Source organism: Schistocerca cancellata, chromosome 2 (genome assembly GCF_023864275.1).
Source record: "Schistocerca cancellata isolate TAMUIC-IGC-003103 chromosome 2, iqSchCanc2.1, whole genome shotgun sequence".
Taxonomy (NCBI): domain Eukaryota; kingdom Metazoa; phylum Arthropoda; class Insecta; order Orthoptera; family Acrididae; genus Schistocerca; species Schistocerca cancellata.
This window is the reverse complement of record NC_064627.1, coordinates 1,149,182,616-1,149,202,048: the sequence shown is the minus strand read 5'-3', so window position 1 is coordinate 1,149,202,048 and position 19,433 is coordinate 1,149,182,616. Positions and strand designations below refer to the sequence as shown.

The 19,433-nt window shown below is 43.2% G+C and overlaps 1 protein-coding gene across 2 annotated transcripts in view; it reads left to right on the top strand.

Moving 5' to 3' along the window:
- LOC126163186 (ATP-binding cassette sub-family C member 4-like) overlaps positions 1–19,433 on the top strand; it is a 275,451-nt gene that overhangs the window by 43,631 nt on the left and 212,387 nt on the right. The window contains exon 1 of one of the 2 annotated variants that reach the window (XM_049920138.1): positions 12,537–12,657. The exons of the other annotated variant lie outside the window; for it this stretch is intronic. Coding sequence (XP_049776095.1) covers positions 12,584–12,657 — 74 coding nt within the window. The 5' untranslated portion in view covers positions 12,537–12,583. Of the gene's footprint in view, positions 1–12,536; positions 12,658–19,433 lie in introns of those variants that run through there. 2 annotated transcript variants of the gene reach the window in all.

Genomic DNA, 19,433 nt, shown 5'->3' with positions numbered 1-19,433 from the left:
TTATACCAATTTGTTGTGTTGGGTCTATAGTTTGCCTTAAATCTCTTGTGGAAAACTTCTGCTTGCAGGTGCTCAGTAAATTTTTCTTTAATGTGGTGGTGTATTGGGTAATTAGTTACAATTTTCGCTGTAATAAGTGGCAATATGTTACAAGTTCGTCATAATACCAGGTATTTTGTTACAAGGTTTGCTTTGACAGGGCTTCCTTGCTACAGTTTCGGGGCAATTTGTTACTGTTTCTGGTAATTTTTTCACAATTTCTCTATAGCATGGGGCACTTTGTAAGACGTTCATTGTAATATGGGGTAACTTGTTACAGTTTAGGGGCAATTTGATACAGTTTCAGGGAAATTTGTTACAATGTTGAGGGCATTCTTTTTACAATTCCACTGTAACATCAGGCAGTTTGTTACAATTTCGCTGTGACATAGGGCATTTTGTTACAATTTTTGTTGTAACATAGGTTAATTTGTTACAGTTTTGGAGTAACCTGCTACAGTTTTGGAGCAATTTGTTGCAGCTTCAGGGCACCTTGCTTCAATTTTACGCTAACAAGACGCATTTTGTTACAACGTCTACTGAAACAGGGGCATTTTGTTGCAATTTTTGCTGTTACAGGCGCATTTTGTTACCGTTTCACTGTAACATATAGATGTATTGTGTGAAGTGGTATGGAGTCCTCGCTGATCAATGAACGAATTGTTCACTTCCTGGCATATTCGAACTTCGTATAGATTATTCAAATCCAAACTTTATCTGAAATATTTCAGAGTAGCTTTCATGAAATCAAACTCTCAGAACCTTCAATATGTCTAAGTTCGACCGATTTCACAAATTTTTCACTACAGTCGAAAATATTTCAGTGTTCCACAACCTAGCAGGCTTGTACAGTTACACTAAATCCACATGTGCAATCGTTTCGCATCACATCTCCTGAAACTCACTATCAAGGTCAGCAATAGACCTCCAGCATAAGCACACTTGTAGTTTACTGTGACATTAGGTTCAGATAGTGCTACAGTGGTCTGATGAGGTGGGGGTATGAAATAGCTAGTCACAATGAGTTTCCACCGTGGGCTGATGCAATAACCAATAACAAGCAAGCTTTTGGATAGATTGATGTGTGATGTGAGTATAAGGACAGATGTGTACTTAACAGACCAATGCAACTAACACTTGTGTTCATCAGAAGTGATTTAGAAATCCCATGGAAAAGTTTGATGTTAATGTCTGTCGTTTATGTATACTGAGATGTGGGACATTCGCAGTCCAGTGTACCAAACTGTGTTCTGCCTTCCAGCAGGATCAATGTCTGTGGTGCAAGTGTTCAACTGTGCTATATTGGTTTGAGGGTGTATATGGTTCACTGTAATGGTAGTCCAATATGTGCAGTCATGATAGTCCTGCTATTTGCTAAAATAGCTTTACGGTTTTGGATGTAGCGTGTTTCTTTTCTGTATAGACGAGTTGCTTGGAATGCACTAGTGTGTAAAGCCCCATAAAACTTCTAAAAGAATCTTCTCTGGCACAATTGGTATAATTGTAAGCAGTTTGGATATAAACTAAGTCACTTAATTTTTTAGCTGTAGTGGTTCTGAGTGAGTAACAGCAATATGCTGTCCACGCTATACATACATTTCATTACCAGCAAAACTGAAGTGCTAAATTCTCTCTGTCACGCCTGAACAGCGGGATGAAATTAGTGGGCCTCTCAGACAGTCCTGAAAGTTATACACAAACGTCTGTCATGTAGACTCATAAAAACAAACCACGCCATCAAATATAAGTCCCACAACCCAACAGACCATTAAGATCACGAAACCCTATCGGAGTTAAGTGGAATCGTTCTTTAACTTCATCATGTACAATTCATTTTGGAAAATTCTACTTATTACAGAATGGATTCTGTACTTTGTTTCAAATTCGAGACATACCGATGTGATCAGCAACATTTTCGACTTGTACAAACACAGAATCGGCATTGTAATGTATACTGACATGTTTTTAGACAGTCATTCTCATTTTCAAGAACATGTAATGAATCTCATCTGTTTTCGGATTTCAGTACAAATGATATAGTGCTCCGACTGATGGCAGTAGGTCTTATATCTTCTCCTAGCTTAACGATTTTTGATATGTGAGCTACAGGTGTGTGGTGGTCAATTATTCTGCTGTCTGTCGCAACTTTATGTTCTGTTAACTTTCACAATAATGTTTCTCGAAATAATGTCCACACACCTCGCAATTGCTTTGGTGTCCTTTTTTTTCCCAAACGTATTGTTAGACAGTCTAACCACTCTCCCGCCTATAATGGTAGCGTGTGACAACAGTCAGTTGCAACGAGTGGCTGTGGAGTACCGCAAGACATACGACACCTCCATCGACCGTTTTCACCCCCGTGAAAAGAGACTTTGCCTCTTGCATTATCTGTAGCGTTTAAAAACGATTGAATGACTACAGTTACATCTCACTGCTAGACAATACGGCATGCAGTTATATCTGCACTGCAGCTGTCCAAGAAGGGGCACTGTTACAATTCATCAACACTGTTCAATTTGTACTGCAACGTTCCGACCTACAGTCATGCGAAAGCTATACCGTTACTTAAAAAGAATAGTCACATTATATCTAAATGATATTGTGCGAAAAGCCTCAGCTAGAGCAGGAATATTTGTCTGTACTCTAGCCGGGCTGCCGAACGTCATCGAAAGGGCACCGAGTTATCACAGGCTGGGCACCTGCGTCTGCTGCAGTTACCTGCAGGTGTTCTAGTGACCGACGGGTCGCACGTGCCTCGTGTTCTGGGAATATGTCACGTGCCGACGGCCCACTGCATTCATTTCTCATCACCGGATAGTGCTGAACCCTGCACTTGACACTACGAGGTGTGGTGCGGAAATTGTTAAACACCCAGGCTGCACTGTTTTTAAACTTGCAGCAAGTGAATTGTAACGTCAAGGAATAACTGTTGATGTTTTAATTTCGCAGAGTTTCAAATTCTTTACTTAGCACAAGTGACGTGGCAACGATGCAAGCTATGCCAGTGGACTGGAAAATCTGACAACCATGCAGGCTGCACCAGTATACCCAGGTAAGCGATCTTGGATTGTGACACGATAAGGGCCGCACCAGTAAACCCAGGTCTGCTATCTCGGATCGCTATTGGACTCTGACGTCACAGGACTGTGTCAGTATCCTCAGGTCAGCCATCTCATACCAGCGTCTCAAATTTCTTTTAATTTCACGTCAACAGGACTGTGTGCCATCTACATTTTTTTTATTTCTCGCCATTTTACACTTACAGCAGTTGTCCTATTTTCGCAGTGACGTCATAGGCATGGGGGGAAAACTGTCTGTTTATGAATTTGCGACGAAATTTTGAATTTCTCGCCATGTTGTACACAGGGCAACTGGTCTATGTCACGGGTGGGGGAGAGGGAGGTGGGGAAATCTGGCAACAATGAATGATGTCATAGGAGGAGGGATGGTTGGGAAATCTCGCAACAAAGCACACTGTGCCACAACTAGACTACCTGTATTACTATATAGCTATCTTCCAACAGGGAATACTTTTATCACTGAGGACAGCAGGCACTACTGAATAACTGAATCGCTCAAGTGACAGAGAGTTGGCCAAGACTCTTGAAAGAGAACTGTCTGCAAAGTGCAATTTGAGGAGATGGTTTCGATCAAGTAGGAGAAAATTCGGTGATAGCACCTGTAAGCTTCCACATAAAATGCACACTTCAAAGAATATATGGAAAAAAAACAACAAAGAATGGTAGGACAAACCTATACATGTTGTGAACTCCCAGCGAATTATGCAGAAATCTGCAGATTATTATGGTCCGTTGCCACGAAACGAGCGTTTGACTGAAACTGGTCGGCTGTTTGCATGCTACTGCCATCGGTGTGTACAGAAAGTAGTTGAAGGACGATGAAACCACGAGTAGGCGACAAAGTGTTGGGTGTCCACGACTCATCACAGAATGTGTTCTGATAACAGAGCACAGTGCTGATCCAGGCACAAGTGTATTGGAACACGACATGGGCCTTCGCAACAGACAACCCTTACATTTCCACGATATCATCAATTACCATTGCAGTGGGCATGGGGTCATTGAGATCGTACTGTGGATCAATGGAAGCGTGTCGCCTGACCACCCTGATACCGTCCCTTGTTCCACTAGGTCCACGGTCACATCTAGGTACGATGTCAACCAGTCGAGCAGCTGCATTGAGCCGTGGATTCACTAACTCGCTCTTTTATCGTGATCGAGCTCAGGAGCTGGTAGCGTGGGTTGGTGTGTGCTGTTATTATATTCTCTCCTCTTGTGATTCATTGGATATCATTGGGTAGGTTGTTGATTTTTGGTGGTGTATATTTTACAATATTGCATTCTGGGCCAAGATTTCTTTATTGTTTGCCTTTCTTGTCATCCGCTTACTATTGTTTATTATTGACGTGTTGTTCATGGCCCTTTTATTGCGAAGTTAAGAAATTCAAAGGGGCGGTTTATTATGTGTTAGAGCTTAAGTTTTGCAATTTCGTAACGTGAAGGCTGAACACATTACTTATGTAAACTTATGTTTGTTCTCGCAGTTGTTGAGTCTCACTAATAAGTATGCTATATTTAATAAAAGTATTTACGACCACGCAACCCCCAGCCATTTTTCACTCCGGTCGTTTCCTGAGCCACAACTGTAAATGAGCTCGATGTTAACGGTATATTAAACCTAAACTTTCTGTCTTTTGGAAGCAAACTTATGAGTCTCTAAAATGAAATGATAATTTTCGTGTTTAATAAATTTGAGTAAGAACGCAACATACAAATTCAACATGCGAAATAACTGAACCGTCTACGTACTTCATTTTAACTTTCCCTACGGAAATGAATTTTTCTAACTGCAATTCGTGGGTTGCATTTCTTAAAATTTAAAGTTCACGTTATTTCGAAGAAGACAGTCAGCTGTAGTTTTGAGTAACTGAGTTTCTGTCAAGTGTCTTCAGTCATACCATTTTCAGTTAGTACTGGGAACTTGCACATTCTGTTCCCCTACGTTCGTGTTACGTAACGCTGGTTCGCACACGCTAGCCTCGTTGTAGTTGACAAGCCCCTTTGTGGTGACACTGCGTTCAGCTGACCGCATTGTGTTGACGTAATCAGTTAACCTCTGTTGATAGTTGAGGGCAGGCGATTCAATTGCTGTGCTACTGCCTCTCTCGTTCGTTTGTTGTCGTACGGCTTACGAATTCGAGTCCTCCTTGTTCTGGATCGCTCTGTTGCTTTTTATTTTGCGCTTTCTGTAACTCGAATTGTGTGGCGAAATCTTCTGACAGATATCAAAATCATTATGAACGTCATCCGTTGACAGTATGCCACAGGCGGGTAATCAATTTTGCGCCACAGCCCTCCCTTCCCTCTCTTATCCCATAAACATGTAAACGTTCGTATTAATATTATAAAATGAGAACTGTTTACGGTCTTGACAAACAGACTTGTAAGAAAAACCAAACTGTTGCAGTGAGTACAGAATATGCTCTGACATGAAGTGAAATGGTTGTGGTGTAAATAAGACATTTATTACAGTTGCAAAAGGCGGTATACAACCTTTATAACATGCATAACTGCGGCTTCGGAAAAAAAGGAAGCCTAAAAACAAAAAAAGACCATGTTATAATAAAATTATGCTGTTTAGAGGGATGCAGTAATTGTGATGTTCCAGACATGAATCAGTACCACTTCATCCTGAAAATGTCACTGCTTGGTGCTGGTTTACGGCATCATTTATCATAGGGCCGTATTTTTTCGAAGGGACAGGTGCTTCCGGTCCTGTTACCTGTACCGTCACTGACAAAGCGCTATGGGTGTCTTTTGCGCAACCACGTCACTCCAGCTCTCCAACAGCGCACCTCCGCACATTGCAAATCCAGTTAAGCAGCTGCTGAAGCACCATTTCGGAAATGCTAGAATTATCAGCCATCATTTCCCAACAGCCTGGCCGTCCCGATCACCTGATCTTAATCAGTGTGACTTCTGACTGTGGGGCTACCTGAAAGATGTGTTCAGTGTCCCGACTGCAAACTTAGCTGCATTGAAGGCACGCGTTTCTCAACGCTTTCTGAACGTGAACCCGGAAACACTTCGATCAGTTGTGGAACATGCTGTTTCGCGATTTCAACTTGTTGCAGAAAACGGTGGACAGCATATTGAACATGTTTTACGCCAGTCACACGGGAATTAATAATCCCATTTGATTTTGATTGCTTTTTATGCGGTTTTTAGGCTCAGGACAATTAAATACCGATGTGAGTGATGTTTTTTATGCGGTTTTTGGCCTCAGGGCAATTCAAAATCGACTTTTTGCACCTTGCCGTGGTGGACAGTCTTACGAAACTAACAGTATCACATCTGTACACCCGTGCACACCGAGTAATACAGTTTGTTTAATGTCAAACGTAGATCTTAGGCATTGTTGTATGATTCATTTGTCATTTATAGTCGACCACTATTAAATTATGATGCTTACAGCGCCATCTATTGCTACATTTTATAACTGTTTGTTTTTCTTCTGCCATACGTTTTCCCCCTTAACCGATAATACTCCGTCGCAGTTTGACGTCATTCTGACCAGTGGCGTTATTTCTTCAGCGGTTTGAAAGTTTAATTATAATCACCCTGCGTTATTAAGATAAGGACGACCAGCTGGTCACTTCAGTGCAGATGCAGGTCACGCTCCTACTCTTACAGGAATCGGCGAAACCCCGTGAGTAATAAGGATAATGGACAAGGGGTACTACATGAGTAGCGTGTGGGTAACTTGAGGATTTGGGTCTGCCAGGAGGCATGCTAGGGTAGTCCGAGCAGAGCAACTTTTCCCATTGATTTAAACCAGTGCAACTAATGTCATTAGTTTCTTTGAATCTGTAGTCAACTGCGCTGGTGGATCTCAACCTTGTTAAGAACCATGCCCCGCCTTTTGTACTGTCCAGAGGACCATCCGGAATAACGGTGACTTCAGAGTAATTATTGTCTTTGAATAAAAAAGTCGTTTCTGTTCGTCTGATGACGTATTTCTTTCAATTACCTTCCGCACTACACTACAGCAGTTAGTTCTTTTTATGTATGGGGCAACTTTCATCGAGCTATGTTACTTGGCAGTGCACGTCACACGAAAGTTACTTTCGTTCTCAAGCTCTGCACAATAGTGTAAGTTGATGGGTTGTCTGCTTTTTATTATTGCCGATTCACTCATTGTCGTTAACTTGTATCAGTACGGGTATTGAAACTAAAATACCGATATTGTATCAAATTTAATGTCCATTTACGAAATATCGATATTCGTGTGTCAATTTTTTATCCTTTATTGAAACTAAAGTAAGACGTTAAAGTGCACGCTCCAGTTGTTTCAGCAAATGTTGAAAGATTTTCTAACTACAATCAAGTGCTGTCCGACCACATATGTTGTTTCACTTTCGGAAACTTCTGCATGCTGACTGTCGTACAATGCAATAGGACGGTGACTGACCCGTACGAGCGTGCGGGATCGGTAATGCGAGTGAGACTGCATCTTTGCTAGACTCGCGAGTTCGGGCTGACCTTGCTTGCCTGGTCAGGGCAACGCGGCGTATGGCGACGTCAGCGGAGCAGTGGGCAGCTGCGGACAGGGCCTCTGCTCAGGGTCTAGATGCGCTACTTGACAATGTCGCTCTGCTGAGGCCGAGCGGCAGGCTTCTGCTTGGGGCCTTCGTTTCTGGTGCGTTTCCTGCCCTCTAGGCCTGGCTGTTTAACTTCGACAACCGCCCTAGGAAAGAAGTACACCCGAGTGCATTAACATTGGCACACAACACTTACGGCTGTGAAATCGTTATTCCAGGACGGTCCCAGAGAAAAATTATTTTGGTAAGAACGTTATGTTAAACACTGTCCTTCGTTTCTCACCGGAGACTGGCATTGAACTTAAAGGTATTGCTCTCAGCCATGTTGCTCATTTGGGCTTGTGTTCACCAATGTCATTTGTTTTGTAATGCGGGCAACCACAGCCAAATTTCGACATTTTTGCAATTGAAAATTCCGCACTGGCTGTATCAGTGATTTTTATTAAATCTGCGACCGGTTTCGCACCACCCCAGGCAATATACGGTATTTATAACATGGTAACGTTGAACACTGAACGTTGAATGGTGGGGAGTGGCTACAGGGCAATGTTCAATGTTACCATTTTACAAATACCGTATATTGCCTCAGGATGCACCGATAAGTGGTGCGAAAAACCGGTCGCAGATTTAATAAATGGCTCTGAGCACTATGGGACTTAACATGTGGTCATCAGTCCCCTAGAACTTAGAACTACTTAAACCTAACTAACCTAAGGACATCACTCACATTCATGCCCGAAGCAGGATTCAAACCTGCGACCGTAGCAGTCACGCGGTTCCAGACTGAAGCGCCTAGAACCGCACGGCCACAACGGCCAGCGCAGATTTAATAAAAATCACTGATACAGCCAGTGCGGAATTTTCTTTGGAAAAATACCAATGTCTTTTCTTCTGAGTGATAACATGGGACATTCCTCTGAGTCGTATGATAATGGTTCAATATTCTATTTTTTTTATTATTATCACCTCAGCGGTGGAATCCTTTTAATGTAAATATCGTTTGTTGTTCTTAATCAAAGTTGATTTCGGGAGTGCCAAAGCAGGATACAGTTAACATCACTCAACCGTCATTGTCTTTGTTTGAATTTTGCTGTAATTTTAAACTTTTTAAAAGTTATGGTCAAGTATGTTTGTGCATCTCGTGTATTTTTAGTGGCAAGATTTGTCTTGTATTCAGACTCATATTTTTTAAGGATCCACATACTGTTATTATTACTACTATCTCCGGAACCTTATATGCAGCAAGAACGTAGGCCTACTCTGTTGAAGCAAAATTTTCTTCCTCTTGTCCAGACAACAAGGTGCGTTCAATTAGTAATGGAAAATACTATTTTTCGATTTCGGTCGAGAACATGTGGAATTTGTTGCGGGACGTAACGGACTATTTCCGCTTCAGCCCTTCCAGTTTCATGAAGTTCCGATAGGTGTCGGCGCTATATGTAGCCTTCAAAATGGCTCCCGTAACGGAGGAGCGTTCCAAGCAGACTGCTGCCACCGAGTTTCTTTTGGCGAAAAACCAGAGCACCGCACATACTCGTAGGCGCTTGCGGAGTGTCTACGGAAACCCGGCAGTGAACGAAAGCACGGTGAGTCGTTGCGCGAGGCAGCTGTCATATTGCGGCAGCCAGGTGGCGCAGACCTGTCCGGTGTCCGGCGTGCCAGCTGGCCACACACAGGCGTGTGTGTTGGAGCGTGCGGACACTAATCTGAGATGACGGACGGATGACACTCGTACCCTACGCTGCTCAACTGGATACCTCTGTTGGTAGTGCCGACACACCAGCTGGGGTACTCAAAGCCGCGTGCCCGCCGGGTCGCTTGCCGCTAACAGATGATTGTAACGACCGACAAAGGACCGTCTGTGAGGAATTGCTCGGGCGTTACGAGGCTGATCGCGACAATTTTTTGTCGGACATCGTCAGGGGCAATGAAACATGGATCCGTCACTTCGAAGCGGAAACAAAACGACAGTCCGTGGAGGGGCGTCACACCATCTCTCCTCCGAATAAAAAGTTAAAAGCCGCTCCCTCAGCTGGTGATGTCATGGCGACGGTCTTCTGTGTCTTCGAAGGGGTTATTCCGTTTGATGTCCTCCCTCACGGTGCAACGCTTAGCCGGAAGTGTACTGTGCTACCATCAGGAAACTGAAGAAACGACTTTACAGTATTCATCGGCACAGAAATGCAAATGAAGTTGTCCGTGTCCACTCAGGGCCTCACACAAGGCTGCGCACACGAGAGAAGCTCACGAAAATCCATTGGACCGTTCTTCCTAATCCACCCTTCAGGCCGGAACTTGCGTCTTCCGACTTCCGTCTGTTCGGCCCAGTGAAGGATGGATTCCGCGGGAGCGAGTGGCTGGATGATGGGGAGCTCATTGATGCAGTCGGACGTTGGCTCACTCGTCGACCAGAGGAGTGTTACCGTGCGGATGTACAGGCCTTCCCAGTAAGGTGGAGTAGGCCTTCACATTCAATGCACATTATGTTGAACAATAGGGTTTTGTCGCCAAAAGAGTGGGAATATCATAGCGTACTGAAATCATAAATAAGACCACCCTGCTTTCAGAAAAAAAAGTATTGCGTTACTTATTGAACACCCCTCGTATATGCGTCATAAACACTGGGTCAGTAACGATTGTTGTGAATGGAACTGCATGCTGGACTGTCAGAAGGTGTTTAGAAAAGCTGTTTTACACAAGGGTGTGTCCATACATCTCAGTGTGCAGCTTCTGTGGAAACAAACACCAAACGGGAGGCTCTATACAGTGGCGGATCCTGGCAGGAGAGGACCATTTGGTGGTGTTTACACCGCAGTAGCCGATTCAGGTAACGTTGCCTTTCAGCTTCAGCAGGTTTCTCGGGCAGTGTTCCGAAAAGTTTCGGCGCCGAGGTTTATATCACCGTACTAGTTCTTTCAAAAAGCTTTCGAATGCTGTTAAGAAAGTAAAGGCCTATAGCTTCATTAAAAAACTGGCCAGGTGTAGGTTCCGCACGAATTTAATTGAGCTTACAGACAGTTCATTCATTCCGCAAATCGAGAATTTCGACCATTTTTGCTGTTATCGACGTTGATACTGGCAAGATATTGGCCCTAGGACTAGTCTGCGAATGGTTGTTTCACGTACAATTTGAAACGCCAACTCTATCTGCAGTAAATATCAAAATACGTGACATAAACGGCCGTATATTTTGACTTCATTGACGTAGAAACTTCAATTTTCTTACATGTTCAAATGACCATAGACCTTAGTATGTGACATAAATTTCAACTTGATACGACTACCCGTTGCTGACAGAAAGGCTTAACAGACAGATAGACAGACTGACAGTCACATAAAAAATGACAAAATTTTTTTTCGTGAGATATAAATTAACAGTTTCTGACTTTTCCTTTTAGTTGTACTAAAATCTTCCCAAATTTAATGATTATAGTGCAACGGGAAGTACTCTATAGGTTTTGATAAGTGTGTGAGTATCAAACAATGTGACATAAACGATAGTATCCTTTCACTACATTGACTCAGAGGCTTCAATGTTTTACCCTGTCAAGGGACCACAGATCTCAGAATGTTACGTAAATTTCAACCTCATACGTCTGCCCATTCCTTAGAAAAAGGGTGTTTAACATTTGGACAGACAGACAGACAGATGGACAACTAAGTGATCCGAAGAAGGTTCCCTAAAAAGTTAAATGTGATATCGTCCAAAGGCGCGTCGATACGACAGACATCAATGACGCCTCGCTGCGATCCACAATGGCCGGTGGAAGTCGCTTCTGAAAGCACGCCCCCTCTCTCAGCACCACAGCACCATCACACACAGGCCGACGTGGAGCCAAGCACTGATTCGCTTTACCCAGTTTGCGACCTCTGATGAGGCAATCGACATCAGCTGGTTACCACACCAGTGCTATTCAAGTGTCAGAGGGAACTCTACTTTAGTAAATATTGAACTTGTACTTCAAGAGAAGAGTTTGTAATTGTGTTCATCTAGTCGTGCTATACTATTGAAAGACAGTTGTAAATGTTAGACTCATTTCCGTGACAATAGATTGTATAAAGTTAAACGCATATTTTTACCTTTCTTATAATAGAGTGTACTAATATTTCGTATGTTCCGATCAGCCATTTTTCAGAGCGATCTAAGAACTAATTGTTATGATCAGACGATTGTAGTTCCGTCTGGTCATAACATTAAAGAGTATTACCCACATAACAAAATTAAATGCTCATCTGCCTACTATGTTTTATCGAAATCCTCGCTTTGATACCTCTAACCGTTCACGTAGCAACAGGGGTGCAAGACGTAGGTGATTCAACCTGTGTACGTAGCAACTATGGCCCACGCAACAGACAGTATCATGTAGGTAACGAGGCTGCAAACTTCCTAACGCGGTCTAAACGAACATTAAACGCAGGCTAAACTATTATTCTATTGTTGCATAATTTCTTCTTTGGTTATTGCATAACATTAAGCCTTCACGATTAATATCTACGGGCACATCTAAAGTTTTTTGGTTATTGCATAACATTAAGCCACATTGCTCTAATTACGATTAATATGTACGGGCATGTCTAAAGTTCGGAACTCACATAGCCGCGCTTACTACACTGTATGAAACAAGTGTAGTAATATTATAAATCAGGACGTGAATCGTGTATAACCTTTCACGGGAAGAACTGGCCGTGCTACTCTTACGACTGTTGCAAAATTTTCGCTACCGCAAGTCATTCAGGACCGCAGAAGGTCAGCATCGCGTATCGGCGGCAGATTAAGCGCCGTCCTTGTTGGCCAGATACGAGGAGGTGGGAGGCAGAGGGGGGAGCTGAGCCAGCATCTGCTGCTGCCGCCGACGCGCCGGCCAGTCCAGTCCAGGCTTCCAGCCGGTCAGTGCTGGACAGCGGTCAGGCGGCGGCGGCCACATGGACGCGTCCAGGCGCAGGGCCAACCCCAACCCGCGGGTCGCCGCCAACCCGCTCTCCGTGCTCACCTTTTGGTAAGCCTCCTCCTCTCCTGCCGGCTCCGCTCACTTACGATACTGCAGCTGCGGTGGTAACAAACTGAATACTCACACGCAGGATTAAGTAACTTTCCGTGGTTTCTTGACATGTGCACGTGCGTTTCTAATTTGCACTCGTCGTCAGGTGCACCAGACCTTCTATACGTCATGTATATTTGTGTAAGTGATATGATGTTCCCTTTCCACCTTTCAAGAGCGCCAGTGTTGGTAATCACAGTTCTTATAATACCGAGTGATTCAAAAAGAAACATTTCAGTTGTTTATTACAGACAAACCATAAAACATAGAAACACATTGCATATGCCACTGGATAGAGGACGGTCGAAAGTTTTGACAGTTGTGCTGTTGTTTATTTGTAGCAACATCGTAACTACACCACAAGAGAAATCACTTTGGTTGTTGGAATTTGCGCGATGTTAATCCATTGTTCAAGTGCAACGTGCATTCCGTTGTCGTTTCAGCAAGAAGCCACCTCTGGAGAAGCAGAATTATGACTGGCATACAAAATTCTGGGAAGTTTGTTGCGTATGGTTGACCACGTACGTCTGATGAAAATGTCGAGCGTATCCGATATGCGTCCACACCGAGCCCTCGGTGGTCTACAAGACGGGCAGGTTAGGAACTTGAAGTTCCTCAAACAGTGATGGTGTATTCTGAAACGACGCCTACATATGAAGTCCTGAAAGTTGCAGTTACTGCAGCAACTGGTCGCAGCGACCGTAATAGAAGGTATGAATTTTGCATTTCAGTTGCCCACGATAAGATAAAGGACCCTTTTTCCGTTCGACTCGTCTTTTAATACAAAGCGACATTTCATCTACCGATTAAAGAATCTTTAAGTAAGAATTTGGGGGTCACAAAATCCTGATATCATCACGAACATGAAAAAGACTCACCCAAACTGTGCCCGTTCTGTTCACAAGGTTCATAGACCCATCTTTTTTTTACAGAGGAACCTGTGACAGGAATGTCATGCCTGGAGATGCTGCAAAATTGGTTGTTTCCTCAACTTCGCGAAATTTCCAATGATTTCATTTTTATGCCTGACGGCGCCCAGCCTTACTTTCACCTCGAAGGGTGGCGTTCATAGCAACACCATCCCAAACACCATCCCACAACGTTGGAGTGGAAGAGGTGGCCAAGATCTTCTTCATTGCTTTTGGCCTACCAGGTCACCAGACCTCACACCATGCATTTTTTTCTGCGGGGTTATATAAAAAATAGCGTCTTCGTCCCTACCATGGCAGCTATTTTCAAGAGCTAATGATTCGATAAACAGAGAGCCGGTGATTCGTGTGTGGAATGAAATAGACTACCGTTTCGATGTTTTTGGAGCAACGCATGGCGCTCATATATAGTATCTGTGCGAACATAAAACTTAGAATCTTCCTCTATCCAGTAATATGCGCAGTGTATTTCTGTCATTCATGGTTTGTCTGTAATAAACAATTGAAATCTGTTCTTCCTTTTTGAATCAGCATGTGAATTTTGATGAAAGTGTTAAACGTATACGACAAGCATTTTTTTGTTGCAGCGCTTGAAAAGATCAGTGTCAAATGCGTTGCAGAAAGGGAAGAAAATTCATTTCGTCGTTTGTGAGAAACTTAGAGCGTTTGTATACACTGATAAAAACCGAGCTGAATAAAGTTTATTTGTATTCTATGCTTTCATTGAAGACTGAACACTAAATATATCTGTATCAAAGAGTAGAAAATGTGGTCACAGATGCATGGAAGATGTCCAACGTCCAATATGCTGACCCAATAAAATAGCAAAGCCGAACTGTCCCGAAGGTAATCCTCATAGCAGTTGGACGACTCATTAGTTCATATGTACACGCAAATTCCCTTAAGTTTCTTAACTAACGGCTTTCATAGGACACTCGACGAGCACTTAATTTTGTCTTAAGTAAGTGTGTACGTTACTTCATATTTTACGAAAAAAGACATCAAAAGAAAAAAAAATTGGTTAGAAAGGAGAGGGTTGGGAAAGCGAATTTTCCCATCTTATACAATCGTTATGATCACGTTGTCTCTTCCTCTCTACAGTTCAAAAGCGCGATTATAACACGTTATGTCTGCTTTATTGACTTCATTACAATCACAACTCCTACATAAGGAATTCCTACATAGACAAAACATAAATATCTGTCTAATGTTCAGTGGTTCACGTAAATCCTTCTTGTCGATGTACTTTCTTTCCGATGAGGCGCCAGAGTACATCCTTCTCTCCTTTATATGTTGATAGCGTGTAGTTCTTTAAATCGAACTACATTTGAATCTTCCTTAGATAAATCAGATTTCACGATAAATCGAATAAATTTTGTGTGTTTTGGTACACCGGTTAAATCGAAGCGATTGTCATGGCAGATCGCTCTGCAAACACACAATAATTCGAAGTTAGCAGCTAACACTCGGTAATACGTAATACGCGTTACGCGTTCACGTGTTTATTTTGTTATACACATCTTCACGATACTCCTTTGTTTTCTCAGCAGTTCATAACTTAACTATAGCACAGAGCAGTTATGAGGCTGACGTGAAGTTACCGATTTTCGCAGAAAAGAAGCAGGCTACTTAGGTCTTGCAATGTGGACCGAAAAAGAAAAAAAGGATGTAAGCGAAAAGTTTCCGTCATCGGCGCTGTCGATAATCCTGTAGCAGAAGATAAGATTGCTGAAAACATAAGATACGGAGTTACCCCCTCTCGAAGAGGCATACTCAGTGTAGAGGACTCTGCGCCTTGAAGGGTTCACAACTAGTGATGTGTGCCTCACTAACATTTTAAAAAGAGACATACTTCCGTTTTTAAGAACATTTGTGGAGAAAAATGCAAGCTTTAATGACACAGTTTGTTCGGCATGGAAAAATGAATGAAACGGAGGTTTTCTTATATGTTCTCGCTAATGGATATGTGTCTTTCGTTTTAAATGTTAAATAAAAATAAAGTGGGCAAAATAATCTTTCTGCTAGTTTGAGTTCTAGCTGGTACTTTCTGCCGCTCTTTGTAAGGAAACAGCATGTTTTTGAAACTGCAGTGGAACTACTTAACTAAATTTTTTATTTTGTCTTTTTCCGATTCCACCTGTATCAATCAAACATTCGTTGAACCGAATTCTCAGTTATTCGAACTTCTTGTGATGTCACTTGAACTTCAAACTATAGGTACTCGAGTATATGTCTTTTAGAAATCTCTAGAGTCTGAATAATACTTCGGAGCTACGTGTTTTTCAGAATTCAGTGGTTCAAATACCAGTTGGCCTGTTACACACATATACAAGGGTTGGACAATAATGTGGAAACACAGCGAGAAAACATGCTCGAGCGTGGATGCGAATGCTAGCAGGTTTGCGCTGTTGTACGTGAGTACTGACGGCACCTGTGCAACGCCCTCAGTACGTTGGCCAGTGTCAGTCGTATTCAAAACAGCGTGCTGTGTAGTTGCGAGTGAACTATGTCGGAGCTAAGTGGATTAGAACGTGGGAAAATTGCTGGCGAACGTTTGTTTGGTGGGTGCTTCCGTAACCGAGGAAACCGAAGCGTTGATGTTCGAAGAGGCACCGTATCGAAGATTTATATCGCATGCAGGAAGGTGGGTAAGCATCGTCCGTAAAGTCGCAACGCTTCGAAAAGTGTGTGTTGAGTGATCGTAATAGACGATCGTTGAAAAGGATTGTGACGTATATTAGGAGGACGACGGCTGCAAAAGGCACTGCAGAGCTGAATGCTGGACTCGCGAACGCTTTCACTACCAAAATAACGCGAACTGGGGTTCCTCCAGATGCAGGGAACTGCAGGACGAGTTGAAATTCCAGAAGCACTCATCAGTGATGCAAATGCCCGTAACAGGAGAACGTGGTGCCGAAGACAGAAAACCCAGACTGTGGAGCAACAGAAGGGAGTCGTTTGGTCGGATGAGCCTCGTTGCACACTGTTTCCAACTTCTGGCCGAATTTACGTACCGAGAGTGAAACATGGCGGGGGTCGGGTGGTGATTCGGGCAGCCACGTCACGTCGTGGTATCCAGTGAGTTCCATTGGTGTTCTCCAAGGTCGCCTTACCGCCAGGGAGTATGTGAGTATTTTGGGTGATCGGGTCCATCCCATGACATAGTGTTTGCTCCCCAATGGTTACGCTGTGTTCCAAGACGGCAGGGCCCCTCTTCACACATCTCGCATCTTTCGAGACTGGTTCGGTGAGCTCACTGACGAACTGTCGCGTGTCGCCCGGCCACCAGTCATCCGTTCTCAACGTTTTGAGCCTCTGTGGCCTACTTTGGAGAGAGCAACGCGTGATCGCTACGTATCTCCATCATAGTTACCTGAACTGGCCACCATTTTGCAGCAAGAATGGTGTAAGATTCCCTTGAAAACCATACAGGACCTGTAACTAAGCTTGAAGAAATGTATTCCTTATATTCAGTCATTCATGTCACCTGGCATAATCTAGTGTTGTAACTATAATACAGCCACATCTGATAATGATGTACTGTGCGACGGTGATAACACAATGTTATGTAAAATCCTACAGAAGTACTACAGATAAACTGAAACAGCAAGCACAGAGCATAATGACATGCAGATCATATCATCTTGATGATTCAGAGGGATCAAGGCAACCTCTCGTCCTATAATCTCCGGCAAATATGGATAGATTTATATTAGTATAAAAGACCAGTTCGATGAGTAGTAAGTTTAACAAAAATATCATTCGTTTACAGCATTATTTCAGTAACGTCCTATATCACAGTAACGCCCTTTATAATTATAAGACGCAGACATCCTCCTTAAAACCAAAAGAAATTCGTGTCACAAAAACTTAACAAGAACAGGATGTCGTGACTGTTATTTGTTTTAAACTATTAGAAAGAGTCACAACAGACGCAGATTTCTTCGACGTACACTGTAGACTTATGTCCTCAACAATATTTGTGCTTGGTGAGTTGTATCTTGTCACCACCTGCACCGGCACGAGGCTCTGGCTCTGAGCACTATGGGACTTAACATCTATGGTCATCAGTCCGCTAGAACTTAGAACTACTTAAACCTAACTAACCTAAGGACAGCACACAACACCCAGTCATCACGAGGCAGAGAAAATCCCTGACCCCGCCGGGAATCGAACCCGGGAACCCGGCCGACACGAGGCAGTGCCATATTTTGCTTATTGTTTTCACACTCAGAAAGATGTCTTTTAATTTGCAAGAAGTGAGTGCGTCAGTTCGTATTTAAGTGAAACGAAGGAAACAGCCATGTTAGAGGCATCGCACAGTTTTCAAGATGAATTTTCTTCTCAATGCGAATAAATTACTCTTGTTCTTCCAAAGCATCCAGTACTGAGATCACTCCTGTACGTAAGAGACCTGTTCAGAAAGTAAGTGTACTGTAACCATAACGGTTTGCAGTTCTTTTGTTTTTCGAGTGTTGGCAACGCTGAATGGTAGAGAAGGATTCCCTAACCGGAGCGAGCATCGCAGGTACATAGTAGTACGTAAACTGACGTTGTAGTATCCAGTTGCGTGAAAAATGTCGGTAAGAAATCCCGTCAAGTGTGAGCCTCGTATTCTGACGTACTTCCTACTCCCAGAAGGAACATCACCTACCGGAAACTTTTCGCGATTCAAAACGGTTTACGGCGAAGTTGCTATGAATAGAACGAGTGTGTTGAGTGTTGTAGGGAGTTTGACAGAGCAGAACAAATGTCCAGACCCAGTGGAAGACCTTCCATTTTGTCTGATGAGTTGGTGCAAAAAATCGAGGAAATTGTTTCTCGAGACTGCTGATTGACAGTGGATGTTTCCACGACTCTCCAGAACTCGCTTATACGAGACACTCACACAAACGCGGGGCTACCGGACACTGTGCATAAGATGGGCCTCAAAACAGTTGACAGAGCAGCACAAGGAAAGTCGAATCAGTAGAGCCTGCGAATTTCTTGAGCGACTTGAGCTGGGAGGTGAAGGTTTCCTGCGTTCTGTTGTGTCTGGGGTGGCTCATTACACGCCAGAGGCAAAACGACAGCCGTCCCAGTGGCGTCACACCGATTCCCTATCCGTCAAAAAATTCAAAATCCCAATTTCGAGCAAAAAAATCATGGCCTTAGTGTTTTGGGACCAAAAAGGTATCATTTTGGTCGAATTTCTGCCTCAGGCGCAGACTTACCATGAACAATCGCCCCTCCCAAAAAAGTGAAAAGAGCATTCAAAACAAAAGGAGCGCAATGCAGACGAGCGGGGTGTGCTTCTTGCACGACAAATGCCGTTCTCACACAGCCTTAGCCACCGAGGCGCGCTTGGACTCGTTAGGTTGGGATGTTTTGAACTCCTCCCTCCCACTCCCCTCATTTCCCTGACTTGGCGCCTTCAGATTACCATTTACCGTCGTTTCACCTGCCTGAAGGCACACATGAGTGGAATTAAATTTTCAACCGACGAGCAGGTGCAGAAAGAGGTTCTGAAGTGGCGGAAGGAGCTGGTGGGAGAGATCTTCGAGAAGGGCATAAAGAAGCTCACCACATGCATTGAACGGGATGGCGACTATGTGTCAACATAGTCAACAAGTTTATCAACAATATCTTGTAATATACACTCCTTCTAAAAAAGTATAAATATCTAGAACACTCACTTTCTGGAACATACCTCGTTAAATATTCTCCATCTTACACCACAAAACACAGTGCTGTTTGTTGATAATGATGCAAGCCAGGAAGAGCAAACGAAAATATATTTAGAAATTTTATTAATTGGCCGTCTTA